This window comes from Halichoerus grypus, chromosome 5 (assembly GCF_964656455.1).
Source record: "Halichoerus grypus chromosome 5, mHalGry1.hap1.1, whole genome shotgun sequence".
NCBI classification, from domain to species: Eukaryota; Metazoa; Chordata; class Mammalia; order Carnivora; family Phocidae; genus Halichoerus; species Halichoerus grypus.
The window spans coordinates 150,018,227-150,033,277 of NC_135716.1; the positions used below are offsets into that span (position 1 = coordinate 150,018,227).

Below are 15,051 nucleotides of genomic sequence, written 5' to 3' on the forward strand. Positions count from 1 at the left end.
CACACACTTGGTACTGGGCACTGGGGAACTGAGGTGGGCTTTGCCCTGTGCTTGCCCTCAAGAAGGAGGTGTTGTGTGAGACGAGCCTTGAGTATGAGGGGGAGTTAGCCAGGGGAAGAGATTGGCAGGCAGCATGTTCTAAAACAAAGGAATGATGTTAAACAACAACAGTGTTGATAACAAAACAAACATTAATTGAACTTATGCAAGCTACCAGGCCCTATTGTAAGTGTTTTTACATATTATTTCCACTGAAGATGGAACTCATCATATGCCTGCTCCCACTCCCCCCACTACTCCCACCAGTTTAGAAGAAGGTAGAGGGATCAGAAAGGTAGGGGTCGAAATTAGCTTGATTATTGGTAAAAGCAGGATTTGGGAGGCATGCTTTATCTCTGTGGCTAAAATTGGCCTCCTTCTACTTCACCCCAAAGTTCAACTTTGCCACCAGCCCCAAGCCAAGCAGGAAGTGAGTTGCCTCTCAGAAGGCACAGCACATGACGGAGGAGGCCAGAATGGACCCTCCCAGCAGGGTCACAGATCTCAGCAAGTCTTGCCTGGAGGGGCTGGGCCAACAGGCTCTGCCCCTTTTCTTAAGTGGACCAATCAGATCAGTTTCACCACCTCCCTCTGGGAAGAGGAAACAAGGGGATCGAGAGGAAGAGCCATTCTCTTACTGCTGGACACTAAGAGTCCCTGTTGGGATTGAACTGGGAGCATCCTCCTAACAACCCCATGAACCTGTGATGTAGGTTCTTGTATTATCCTCATATTACAGACAAGGAACTTGATGCACCCAGAGTGGTTAAATAACTTGCCCAAGGTCCTGCGATAGTAGGAAATCCAGGAGTCAAAACCAGGGAGCTGCCTTGGAGCCCCAGTGCCTAGCCTCAGCCTTGCCGCCTGAGCCTTGGGGAATGGCAAGTGGTCTGACATGGCCGTTGTGCATGGTCAGAGTTAGAGACCGCAGTGTAGGTTCACGCACTGCACAAAGGCACCAGCTAAGAAGGCAGGTGGAGGCTGGCATGCAGCCCAGGCCTGATCAGCCTTGGGACTTGGAGGAATTACGTCAGCCCACAGGAGGGAACACCTTTTTGCAATTAGTTCATAGGATGTAACGTGTGAGCCTTGCGTGGTATACAGGTTAGGGACATGGTTGAAGAAGCTGGAGGAATAAGTGGGGACCAGTTTGTGGAAGACCCTGACAGTCCTACCAAGATCAAACTGTAAGACCAGGTAACATATGTGTAGCCGTGATCTCAAACTAGGCAGTGTCTCCCCAACATTTTCCATGACTGATCTCATTTAATCCTTGAAACAACCCTCTGAGGTAAGCAAGATCCACATTGCCCAGATGAGGGCTGAGGCACAGAGAGACCACACAGCTAAGATGGGGCCAATGCCAGGATCTTATCCAGGCAGTGTGGCTCCAGAGTCCACACTGCCATCTAAGTGACTTCTCAGGCTTAGACAAGGTGGGCAGGGGTCTCACTGGCTCCCGGAGCTTGTGAGGACCTAAAGGACTTTTCTTCTCTTTTGTGTTTCCTTTGCCCTTTCTCACTTAAGAAGTTGAAATAGATGATTCCTAGACCCAAGGGCCAGTGCACTCCTTTAGAAAATGTTCCCCCTTGGGCCTTGTTAAATGGTTCTTTTTTACTCCTTGTCAGTGTTGTTATTGAGGGAAAATAATCTCTTGGTCCTGGAATGAACTTCCAATGCTACTCTTACATAGCTATGTGATCTTGGCCTCCATTTCCCTGTCTTTGAGATGTGGGAATTGGGTTTTATGAAATCTTGGGTCCTTTCGGTTGGTGATTCTCAGAATTGTCCTAAGTCACCATGTGGAAATTCCACCCTCCCCACCAAGTCTGATGTTGCTGCCAGGCAGGAGACAGGATGGAAGGAGACTGAAACCCCAGAGCACATGCTCTCCGTGGGAAGGGAAAAGGCACTCCAACAAAACTTCTTGTCCACTAGCCATAAGTTCTGGGAGAAAGGACTCAGGAATTTCAAGGTTAAAGATGATCACTTTTCCAGGTATGGTCTGAGTACTCCCTTCCCCCAACCCCACCACCTTGCCAGAAAGGCCACCATCCAGGCCACCATTCCAGGGTCAAGATCTTGCTGACCCTTGGAGGTGGGAAGTTCTATCTCATCTTAGCTCTGCTATGGGCCTTGGGAATGTCCAGGGCCTCCTCACATGTACATGCAGTACAGGCTCCTGATCAAGGGGCCAGGCTGGCTGTGACTGCCCCCAACCCCACATCTAGCCAGAGCAAGTGTACGTCACCCACTCAGAAGGGGCACCTGTTTCTAGCTTGGAGGGGGGCACATTTTGTCAATTTGCATGAAGGTACTTTACATGTTAGCCCCCATTTGAGACCTAGTTTACTCATTTATTTTTTTTAAGATTTTATTCATTTATCAGAGAGAGAGAGAGAGAACGAGCAGGGGAAGGGACAGAGGGACAAGCAGACTCCCCACATAGAGGGGAGCCTGATGCAGGGCTTGATTCCAGGACCCTGAGACCATGACCTGAGCCAAAGTCAGATGCTTAATCAGGTGAGCCACCCAGGCACCCCTCAGTTTCCCCATTTAAAAACTAAGGGTGTTGCGTACAACCCTCACCTCACATGAGTCCTCTCAATTGGTTGCTGACCTGACTCCCAGGACTGCTAAGAGAATAGTGTTGGCTAAGAACATGGGCTTTAGAGCTAGCAGAGTGGGTTCAAGTCTTGCTTCTCTCACTTGTCCTTGCTGGGCTACAGACAAATTACTTAAGCTTTCTGAGCCTCTATTTGTACAGTCTAATGGAGAGCTGGCTGTGTGCCTAACGGAAAACTCAATGGCAAATGAAATAGATTCAGTTCCTGCCCTCCTGGTGCTTTCAGGTCTTTGAACAAAACCCATGAATTTGTCCAAGGTCACAAAACTACTCAGTGGTAGATCTGGGACTCAAACCCAAGTCCTTCTGACTTAGAACCTATGGTCTTGTCTTTTTTTCTTTTTTAAGATTTCACTTATTTATTTCGGAGAGAGACAGAGCACGAGCGGGAGGGGCAGAGGGAAAGTGAGAATCTCACTCACTGAGGATGGAGCCGAGCCCGAAGCGGGGCTTAATCTCAAAACCCATGAAATCATGACCTGAGGGGAAACCAAGAGCCAGACGCTCAACCGGCTGAGCCACCCAGGCACCCCACTATGTTCTATCCATTCTCCTCTTTGCCTTTACTGCCCAGGTTGCATCCTTGTTGTGATAGTCTAAGAGAGAATGTGAGGGAAATGCTTTAAATATTCTGGGAGTGGTGGGCGCCTGGGTGGCTCAGTTGGTTAAGCGACTGCCTTCGGCTCAGGTCATGATCCTGGAGTCCCGGGATCGAGTCCCGCATCGGGCTCCCTGCTCAGCGGGGAGCCTGCTTCTCCTTCTGACCCTCCTCCCTCTCATGCTCTCTGTCTCTCACTCTCTCTCTCTCTCAAATAAATAAATAAAAAATCTTAAAAAAAAAATATTCTGGGAGTGGTGATGTGGAGCAGATGTGTTGTAATTATCCCTTATGTTTGGGACAAAGGACACTGCCCGCCCTCCTCCATCTCCACCATAGTAGAGCCCACCCCACCTGCTAAGCATTTTGCAGGAGCTATTGATGACAGACTGTCTGGCATTCTGACACTGGCCAATCAATAGAGCTAGAGGGTACCTCAGGCCAAGGGCAATTGAATCCCAACTTTTAGTGGCATTAAATAAAGTAATATTTATTTTGCTTTTGGTGCAAATATACTTAATCCAATCTAGCTCATTGGTAATGCTGAAAAACTGCTGCGTTTGAGAGACAATTGCATGTGTGCCTCATCCATCTCTGCCTGTCAATTCCACCCTTCCAGAAGCACACAGCCCCACAGTGCTCAGATGAGATTGATCTGAAGTCACCAAGCTGTCTTTTTCTCTATCCTTTAGAAGAGATGAAAAGGAAATCATAAGGAGGGAAATTAAAATCATTGCTCTCATTCTAACTGCCATTATTGCAACAAGGATGGGCATGATGCCCTTCACAAGATGGAGCTATTTACTTGCCATTTGAATAATGTTCTCTGGAGCCATTGTGTCTCTGCCATTGTTCAGAGGAGGAAGAGACCAGTAAAGGAAGAGCAGACAGGAGTAGCTGAGGGTCTCTTTCATAGATGCCACAGCCTCAAAAAAATCACTGGACACCATCCTGGCATTGATAAGATCTTGGTTCAAATCCCTGATCTATATCCTAGTAGTTGTCAAGTGATGTTCTAAAGTCAAATCTCTCTTGGATTTTATTTGCTCATTTATAAAATGAGGATTTTAAAAAATATTTATTTGAGAGAGAGAGAGAGAGATCATGAGCAGGGGAGAGTGGCAGAGGGAGAAGCAGACTCCCCATTGAGCAGGAAGCCCGATGCAGGACTCGATCCCAGGACCCTAGGATCATGACCTGAGCCAAGGACAGACACTTAACTGACTGAGCCACCCAGGCACCCTAAAATGAGGATTAATAATACCTACCTTATTTGGCTATTGTGAAAATGTCTAGCATGTAACAGGTACTTAAATACTTTTCAAAAAATGTCTTCTTCAAGGAATTACCTAAACTTTGTTTGCACATATTCAGGGTATTTGTTCATACACTTGTTCATTCACTCATTCATTCAGTAGATATAATGAACCTTCTCTGCACCTGGGTCTGTAGTAGATAAGTTGGGGGGGGGTGGCACAAGGTGACACAAACATAATCCCTGCCCCCATTGGGCTCGCAGTTTGGAAGAAGAAACAAAAGATAGTCAAGAGTATCTCCAATTCAAGAGAATGAAAGTATATATTACGTAGTTACCTATAAATTTGACTTCCATAAAATTGGATTTTCTAGAATGATCCTAATGTCAAATATTGTGTCTCATTATTACCATAAAGAGTTCCATTCATGTCAGAACATGGGTCCTGACTTTGAGCTCAAACAGAGATTTCATCTCAAAAATAAATTACAGAATAGAAGAGCACCAAGGAGACAGAGACCCAGAGCAGAGACCCAGGATTTCATACTCAGTGACTCTAAACTGGCAATCATAGTATGAGAGCCTGGCATCTGGAGGTCACCTTGTCTATTTCTCTGTCTTTAGGCAGATGATTTGGGTCCTGAAACCACTAACAAGAAAATGCATCAGCCCTGCCTTCCTGGTGCTTCTAGCCTAGTTAGGGACACAAACATAATACACTAGTGGCCTGTTAAAAATATGTGTAACTTCCAACAATTCTCACTTCGCGGAACTTTGCACACTCTTGCCTGCTCTCTGAGGCCTTGACTTTGGCAAATTCCCATCCCTTCTTCAAAGTTCAGAGCAACTTGAGAACTCCTACAGGCAAAGATTGGGTCCCATGAAAATATCAAAGTTGAAAAATGCATGCAGTTAACATTAAGATATTGGTAACCCTTAACTATTTGGTGTTTCTTTTTAAAACTGTCAATCCTTTCCCTAGAATATCAGTATTTTAACTTTATCGGAAATGTGTGCTTCCTCCAAGTCCCTAACTTTGGCGATAAATCCCAATTAGTGATGCTTTAAAATCATATAATGATATTTATAGCAGCATTATTCACAATAGCCAAGATATGGAAGCAGCTCACACGTCCACTGATGGATAGATGGATAAAGAAGATGTGGTGTATATTTATACAATGGAATATTATTCAGCCATAAAAAAGAATGAAACTTGCCATTTGCAACAACATGGATGGAGTTAGAGAGTATAATACCAAGTGAAATAAGTCAGTTGGAGAAAGACAAATACCATATGACCTCACTTATATGTAGAATTTAAGAAACAAAACAAACAAGCAAAGGGGAAAAAAAGAGAGACAAACCAAGAAACAGACTCTTATCTATACAGAACAAGAGGGCAGGCAGGTGGGGGGATGGGGACTAAGGAGTGCACTTGTGTGATGAGCACCGGGTGATATATGGAAGTGTTGAATCACTATGTTGTACACCTGACACTAATATGTTAACTAATTGGAATTAAAATAAAAACTTAAAAAGTAAAAAAACAAAAAACACCCAACAACATATAATGAGTGAGCTGGGAGAGACCGTCCTGAGTGAAGTATAACCCTCTCGTTTGTAACAAAGAAGAGCATGGAGCCCAGGAAGGGGAAGTGACTATCTCAAGATGATATAGACATTAGAGCCTGTCCCCCTGGTCCCTAGCTAGGCAGGGCTCCTGCATCTTTACTAAGGTTTTTCTTTAGTAAATACCCACCTACTGATAGACTGTTACCATTAGAAGTGTTCTCTAAAAAATCAGCTCAAAAAGTGCCCAGCACAGGTGCTACTCACTGAAGCTCACCAATGTTTTAGCTTCTAAAGAACGCCAGGATTTCTTTGAGGATTGAGTGGCCTTTGAGTCACCAGCCACACCATTTTCATCAATAGGCTGGATCAAGGTGTTGACCTTTCAGGATCTTTCGCCTATAACACCTTCTCTTAAGTTTTGAATCTCACTTTTTTTAATGAAAGAGGCTTCCTGGAAGCAGAATGGCAAATGGGAAGACCAGGCCCCAGGGCCAATTCACCTGGATTGTAGTCTGGGCCCTATGGGAGTACCAGGTAGGTAGGTGACCTTGAAAGAATGGCTTACCTTCTCTGGCCTTCAGTGCTCCCACTTGAAAAATGGAATCCACCTGTGTGCCTAGATGGTTGTAAGAACTATATCATGTGAGATTGGAAAATTCTTGGGAAAGAATGAAATGTTCAATCAACAACTAATTCCTCAATGTCTACCATAGTCCAGACTCTATGTCAAGCACAAGAATACAAACATGAATAAGACAGAATCCACACCCTTGAGGAATTCATGGTTCAGTGGGGAAGACAGACTCCATAATCACTATATCTTGTTCTGTAGCCACTCTGATGGGCAGGGTGGGGGGCGGGGGGAGCTATGGATGCTGTGGAAGCAGAGGGAAAGCACCTATCCCACATTTGCAGAGAGTAAGTCAGCAAGCCTCCCTGGAGGAGGTGATATTTAGATTTAGACAATTTCAACAATACCACAATCCCCACCACTGCCACTGTCATCACTGGCTGCCATTTATTCAATATTCATTCTGTTCTGAGGATTCTGCTGGGCCATTGGTAGTTCATGTTCATAATCCAGAAAGTCAAGGTTGTTATCCTCATTATACATATGATAAACAGAAGCCCAAAGGGTTTCGTTTTTTTTTTAAAGATTTTATTTATTTATTTGACAGAGAGAGACACACAGAGAGAGGGAACACAAGCAGGTGGAGTGGGAGAGGGAGAAGCAGGCTCCCCGCAGAGCAGCGAGCCTGATGCGGGGCTCGATCCAGCACCCGGGACTGTGACCTGAGCTGAAGGCAGACGGCTTAATGACTGAGCCACCCAGGCGCCCCAAAGGGGTTTTTAAAAAGGAAATTTAAAAAGGTCACCAATCAAAACTTAAACCTAACTGTGACTTCCCAAAGCTCCTGGTCTTCACAACATAGCCTCATGGTTCTGAGTGACTCTATGAGGCAAAGATGAGACTAGTGCATGAAGTCACTGGGAAGACAAATTTCAGCTAAAAGAGAAGGAAGAGTTTTCTAGCAGAGCTGTCTAAGAATGAGATAAGCTGCTGGGGAGGTGGTGAGTACCAGGTCATAGAAGTATCATGGAGCAAGCTAGTGACTTGGCTAAGGGATTGCTTAGGGCATTCTTAATTGAAGGCAGAGGAGAGGGAGGTAAGCTAACCATCTCTAAAGTTACGGTCATTTGTGATTAAGTCCTGTTGTTAACAATAGCGTTCCATTCCAAATTTTTAGATGCTCAGTAGAATCTCAAAGAGCTCTGGTGGGCAGAGCACCCAGACCAGTGGTTCCATCTGCTTGTGACCAGCCACTAGGTTTAATATAAATTACTACAGAGCTTATGGTTAGTGATGCTTTCTGTTAAAGGAACAAGGACTAACTCCAGCCACTGAAGGCAAAAAGGGAATTTATAGGAAGGGCCACATTGGAAAACAAACAAAATTAACAGAATAGCTATGGAGGGTGAAAATTGGCTGTTGGCAGGGATAACTACCCCTGTTCAATGGTAGCATGGCTGTACACCTGACTCCCAACCTCATATCACCTAGTCCAACTTTAAAGTCCTGGAGGAAGTGACTGTTGCCTGAGTCTGGGTTCCTGTTGCTGTGGCTGGGCAGATCACAAAGAGGAGCATCTGGGCCCATCTGTCTTCTGTGGTGGAAGAAAAGGCACCACCATAGTCTCATCATCTGTAATGATGGAGGAGCAAACTCTCCCCAACACTGTCCCCTCTAATCACAGGGTTAGATGTTGGGCATTCTCCAAAGGAAAATGGGTAAATGCCTATACATTAGGAGGGATCAGACAGTGGTTATGAACTCTGATCTGCCTGACTCCCAGACTGGAGAAAGAGAGAGGGCAGGATGCACCTAGTGTTTGGAGGAACAATGAGGAGTCCAGCATCTGGCACAGAAGAAGCAGGAGGGATGGTGGTAGGAGCTGAGGTCAGAGAAGTTAGCAGGGAAGGACACAAGGGGACTTGTAGCTTGTAGGTTGTAAGGTTTTAACTCTGCATAATAACAGGGACCATTTGAGTGTAAAGGACATCATCTGACTTGTGTTTTAGAGGATCACCCTGGATGCTATGTGGAAAATGGGGGTGGGGAAGAAGACGGGATGAGAGGTGGGCTGGGGAGGGATGCCAGGGTGGAAATAAGACCAGGTAAGAGACTGTTAACAATACTCAGGACCTTGTCTGAGCTCAAGGTGATATCAGTGGAGCTGATAAAAGGGTGTTGGGTTCTGAATACATTTTGAAGGTAGAAACAATGGATTAGCTGTGGGTGCGAGACAGAGAGGAATAATATGGACACCAGTGACTTCAGCCTGAGCACTTCTCTCTACTGCCCTGTATGAGAGATATACATGTGTCTGTGGTCTCAGAGCATGGATACTGAAGTCAGACTCCTCCACAGAAATATTTGAACCTCTCTGTGATTCAACTTCTTCTTATATAAAGTAGGAATTGTAATAGTAGTGACTTCATAGGGTTTTGTTGAAAGCATTGAGTCAATTAATATATATAAAATGTTTAGAACTGTTTCTGGCAAAAAATAAATGCTAGGTAGGTGAGACAGGGACTGCTCCTACTCCTAGCTGTATTTTGATAAGTGACAAGTTTGGCTTGTCCTGTTCATACTGACTCTGACTCCGGGTACTACCTAGGTGCTCTCTGATGGGGTTTGACCTGAACCGTCACTGGCTGGATCCCTCTCCGTGGGCCCACCCGACCCTGCATGGAGTGAAACAGCTCATCATCCAGATGTACAATGACCCAGTGAGTAACCAAACCCCTTCAGCACCTGCTGGTTTTATGGCTTAATCTGGGAAAGGGCAGTGTTGTACTGGGAAATTCCAGTAGGAGCTACAAATTAGGAGTGCAGTGCAGGGTCAAAACCAGGATGGGTATGAGGCCTGCTGGTCTTATCTTTAAATTGGATAGACCCAAATACCTTCCCCCACCTCTCACAAATATCTTGTTCAGTTGGGTTCAGGAGGTCTTGTGGGATAAAGGAAATATAGTGAAGCAGATTCATAGGGTTCTTTGGCTATAAGCAAAAGAAATACAATTTGAACTAGTTTAAGCAAAATAGAGAATTTATTACAAGAGTACCAGTGTATCTCACATAACTAAAGGCTGTAGACTGGCCTCCTCCACCTGTAGGAGACATGGTGCCAAGTGTCACATCTGTTGGCTCCATCCCTGGAGAGTGATCCACTCTCATTTTCTAGTTCCAGTTCCAAAAGACTGTGACTGGCCTAGCCTGGGGGATATGCCACCTCTGGGCAAGTCAACTCTGGCCCCATAGGCAAGGATATGTAAGGACAGGACAGCACACTGGAACCACGTGGCTGGACTTGAGGGCTGTGGTGGCCGTGGTGAACCTATTCCCAGAGAAGAGGGCCTGCTAGTCCAGAAAGAAGGGGAACAATGGGTTTCCATACTGAGTTTGCTCATAGGGGCAAGACTTTGTAAGAAACAGGAGACGACATGGGAGTTTCATAGGTTAGAGAAAGGAGGCAGACCACTATCATTCTATCCCTAAAGAGCTACCAAAGAGGACAGGACAGACATCTCCTGGGTGGAGGCCAAAGGAGGAGGTAAGGTCTATACAGAAATAGAACTTTTTAACAATTAGCTCTACCTAAAATGGAGTGGATGTAGGAGCTATGAACTTTGCCTTACTAAAAGTGTTCACCTTGAAGCTAAATGACACTATCAAAATGGTGCATAGAGGAGATTCAATTGTTTGGAAGACACTGGAGTGAGATGACATCTGAGTCTCTTCTAACTTTGATGACTGTTATTTCATGGCCCCTTGACTGCCATAGCCCTGACATTTTTTCTGATCTAGCTGATAATAAATATTCACTAAACTATTGGTTGAACTGGATTGGATTTAACATGGCAAATCCTGTTATGCCAACTGTAATACGGTTTATAGACAGAAAACAGTTATTCATAGAGAGGACAATGAGGCATGATTAAAAAAAAAAGACACAGGATAGGAGAAGTGATAGAGTGGGAGTCCCTGAAAAAGGGGGGTGTTTTAGATGAATCCCTGAGGAGAGAACTGGGGGGTGAGGCATGGAGGAGGACCCAAAGGGAAGGGTTAGGTTTGCTGAAGAGAAGAGGCTTCAGCCTGCCATTGCTGTCATCACTGAGAAGTCATTGATTCGCTCACAAACAACTGGGCACTCATCCACGTTACAGAACATAGATCAGCCAAGACTGAGGGACAGATTTAGACACTTTTTGTGCCATAAATAGGTTGCTCATCAGCTGGTTGGATCTTAGTAGACACACTTGGATGCTGAGCTTGTTGCCTAAACTGTATTCTTCCTGAAAGTCCACTCCTTTAAGACCCAAGCACATGGAGCACTAACATGGTAGTCAAGCTGACCACGGGAGTCAAGGATCTCAGCTCCCTCCATCTCTTCTCTCTTCCCCACTCCCCATCTCCTTGCCCAGGCTTTTACTCCAGTCTTGCCTTCCTTCTTTCCCAAGTATTTATCAAGTAGTTTCTATATACTAGGCATTGAGATTTTTTTCTACTAGTGAACAAAACCCTAACCCTTGCAATTTGTGGGGGAATAGACAATAAATAAGTAAATACTGATAAATATAGATTTACAAATTGTGTGTAGAGTTACGGGGGGTGGGGACCAAGGAAGCACACAAACTGTGACCTGTGGGTAGGATGGTTGTAAGTTTTGGCTTGCCTGGGGCAGTTCCCATTTATACCTGTTGTCCTAGAGTATTTATTAATAGTGCCCCCTTTCACTCTTAGAAGTGTCCCAGTTTAGATGATAAATTATACCGTAGCTCTACTTAAAAGCTATCGGAAAGCACCTAGCACAGTACCTGGCGTGTGGCAGATCCTCAACAAACATTATTTGGATTGGATTCAAAGTCACATTTGACTGTAAGAGTCATTGTGTCCAGTTGCAGACACTACAGTACCCAAGGGCATCTGCCCTAATATCCTGACATGCTTTCTCCTCCTGACCTCCGCTGTTGTGTACGTCATCACAGTCACTCAAGCCAGAGCTATGTGAACTGCCAGGACAGCCTCTGGCCTCGTTTCTAAATGCTCACAGCCTCACTCCTCCATCCCAGTGGCCTTCTGCTTGACAGAGTCAGCAAGCAGAGAATCAGCAGACCCTCACTGGTGGACAGGGACTATGTCCTTGAGCATTGTCGTTCCTCACTGAACTCCTTCGGGTTATGTGCTGGATGCTGGGAGTCATCAGAGCTGCTGTCCACCCCTAAGGAGGTCACAGCCTGGTGGAGACAGGCATTTACAGGCAGTTATCCCAGGTGCATTTGTGGAGGAAGGCACAGGGGCTCTGGGAGCCCATAGAAGGGACCCAGCCCAGGAGACCATACCTGAGCTGATGCATGAAAGATTCCCAGGGCAGGGAGGGCTTTCCAAGCAGAGGAGACCTCTGTGCACCTGCCTTGAGAGGGAGGCACCCTCGGGAGACTGCCAAATCATTCAGTGTGGCCGGTACTGGGGGCAGACAGAGGGGCAGAGGGGGTTATGATACAGGGTGAAATTTGGACTTCATTCTCATGGGAATGGGGAGCATGGAAGGATTTTAAGCTGCGAAGTGACAGGATCAGGTTTGCATTTGAGAAAGACCCCTCTGGTTCCTGTAAGGGGGTGGATTTGGAGGGTGCCAGGCTAGAGGCTGGAGACCAGTAGAGCCTGCTGCTGTGGGGTTGGAGAGGCATTATGGAGGGAGATGTGGGCAGCTTAGTGACTGGCTCATGGGACAGGAAGGAGTTTTGAATGACGCCCATGGTTTGGCCTGGACAGCGGAGTAGATAGATGTGGTTGCCCTTCCTGAGATGGGAACTCAGGAGGGGCAGTGAGCCTGGGAACAAGCTTAGACATGCTGACTTTGAAGTTGAGCAAAAGTGATATGTCCAACCTGCACTGTAAGTCCTGGGCATGAGCCCTTCTGTGTTCTCACCTGGCAACAGGAGCCTGCTGTCCTGTGTTAATGATGGCATTTACTTCAAAGGCTGCTTTCTAGACCTTTGCTCACTAAACCTTGCCACCTCTCTGGGCCTTGGAAACAGAATGATGATCTTGACCAGGGACTGTTCTACCCAGAGGACTACACCGGATCTTAGATATAAAGTGTTTTATGCCCCACTCCTGGGACAGCTCCCTGTGGACAGAGTGGCCTTTGTTTACCAGTTGTAATGGACTGTCCCTAGGCAGGGTCTGGTTGATGCATCTCAGAGTCCCCCATGCCCAGCAGGGACCTGGCTCTGAGCAGTGCTCAGAATAAAGGCTAAGCAAATGATGAAGTAAAACAGAGCCTCTGTGAGTTGCTTTTAATGAGATTTCCCTGATGAAGAGGAGCAACCGGACCACATACCTCTCCCCAATCTCAGCTCTCCCTAAGAATGTCCCAGATGCTGGTGCCACCATTGCTGTGCCCTCTTTTACTTCAGGCTCTGGTCTGTGGAGATAAACCCTCTCTTGGATTCCCCTGCAGCCTGCTGAGATTGTCCTCCACTCCCAGGGACAGAACCTGAGATGGCATCACCCACTCTGGTTCCCCTGACACAGGTTCCTGGTCATCTTCACTAATGTGCCCCATTCCTGGCCTCGGTGCCCACCCCGTTCTACCCACCATTGAGCTTAGCCTTCTCTGGCCACTAGGAGCTCCCTCAGATCCCTGGGTCCCTGACTTCCCACCATCCAAGCACATTTTGTTCAGGAGCTGCTCTTAGACATTCCATTACCTCCAATGGTGAAGACCAGGGAAGCCGGTTCCAACTCTGCTCCACATCCAGGCTTCTCCTTCCCATTCTGATCTTAGGGCTGAGTATCCTACCTCTTCCCCAGGTAATTAGCCCCCAAAATGACAGCACCTTTCAGGTGAGAGCTCATGCCCTCCCATGGGAGTTTGGCTTTATCCTGGCACACACGCCATAGAGTATGATGGTGACTTCACATCACACCATCAGCCACACAACCAGAGTCACTCACACACAAGAGCACACATGGGGACCTCCTCTCTCACCTATGTCGGGTTACAATCTTAAAAAGTTAAGCCCATTTGGGCGCCTGGGTGGCTCAGTTGGTTAAATGACTGCCTTCGGCTCAGGTCATGATCCTGGAGTCCCTGGATCGAGTCCCGCATTGGGCTCCCTGCTCGGCAGGGAGTCTGCTTCTCCCTCTGACCCTCCCCCCTCTCATGTGCTCTCTCTCATTCTCTCTCTCTCAAATAAATAAATAAAATCTTTAAAAAAAAAAAAAAAAGTTAAGCCCATTTATGGATGGGCTTCCTAGGACCACCCATCTGTAAGTCTTCTAGCACCTAACTATCTGCCTGAGAGGCACACCCAGAGAAGTATTTGGCAGAGATAAAAAAGCAGGTGTTGCTTTAAAATGCTCAGTTAATTGAATGAAGCACACATTTCTCAATGTACCCATTTGCAAGACCCTCCATAACCTCCAGAATTATAGAGATTAATGGGGCAGGATCTCAGGCTAGGAAGAACTCACAGTCCAATAGGAAGGCCAGACCTTTATGAACAATTTTCAACCAAGGCAGCCAGGAAGGTGTGCTGTAGTAGAGAAAATGTAATGCTTTGGAAATACGGGGCTGGGAGAGATTAATCCTGTGTGTGTGTGTGTGTGTGTGTATCTGAGGAAGTTTTCTCAAAGACTTTGGACTGAGCCTCTAGAAATGGGTAATAGTTCATCCGGAGGCTATGGTTTAGGGATGAGGGAGGTTACAGGGAGAGAGGAGAGGGAAATCCAGGGAGAGCTGAGCAGTGGAATGGACGTGAGCGGCCTCAGCTGCTGGGGCTGGTGTGCAGGATTCACAGGCAGCTACAAGAGGGCGGCCCGAGAAGCAGATGTGAAGAAGCTCATGGGTGAGTTTGAACATGGAGTCAAGGAATTTGGCTTCTTCCTATGGCCCAATGCTCTCTTCTCATTAAAATCAAAGTCTTGGGGTATCTGCGTGGCTTAGTCGGTTAAGTGTCTGCCTTTGGCTTAGGTCATGATCCCGGGGTCCTGCTCAGCAGGGAGCCTGCTTCTCTCTCTCCCTCTGCCCCTTTCACCCTCCACTTGTGCTCTCTCTCTCTCTCAAATAAATATAAATAAATAAAAAATAAATAAATAAAATCAAAGTCTTAGGTCCTATTTAAATTGATTTTTAATTGAATTAAGTATCATGACTGTAAAAAAAGAAAAAATCAAGGCCATGGAACAAAATGCCACTTGTTAGGAATATTCCAGCACACACCCTCTCTCATTCTTGAGAATCAGTGTCATCAATGGAGAGCCATCAAAAATGTTTGAGCAAAGGAGACAGAGATCAATGAATAGCATTTCCATCGACTCAGTCCCCCAATTTAGAAACTCTAGAGTCATTCTAAAATTTAAATCCAACTGGGTCTTTATCCCCTGAT

The 15,051-nt window shown here is 46.1% G+C and overlaps 1 protein-coding gene across 7 annotated transcripts in view; it reads left to right on the top strand.

Moving 5' to 3' along the window:
* Positions 1-15,051, top strand: part of LOC118544703 (BEN domain-containing protein 5) — a 1,415,283-nt gene that overhangs the window by 1,304,093 nt on the left and 96,139 nt on the right. For all 7 annotated transcript variants that reach the window (XM_078073180.1, XM_078073175.1, XM_078073174.1 and 4 more), the window contains one exon: positions 9,273-9,384. In XM_078073180.1, the coding sequence (XP_077929306.1) occupies positions 9,273-9,384 (112 nt within the window). The remainder of the gene's footprint in view (positions 1-9,272; positions 9,385-15,051) is intronic.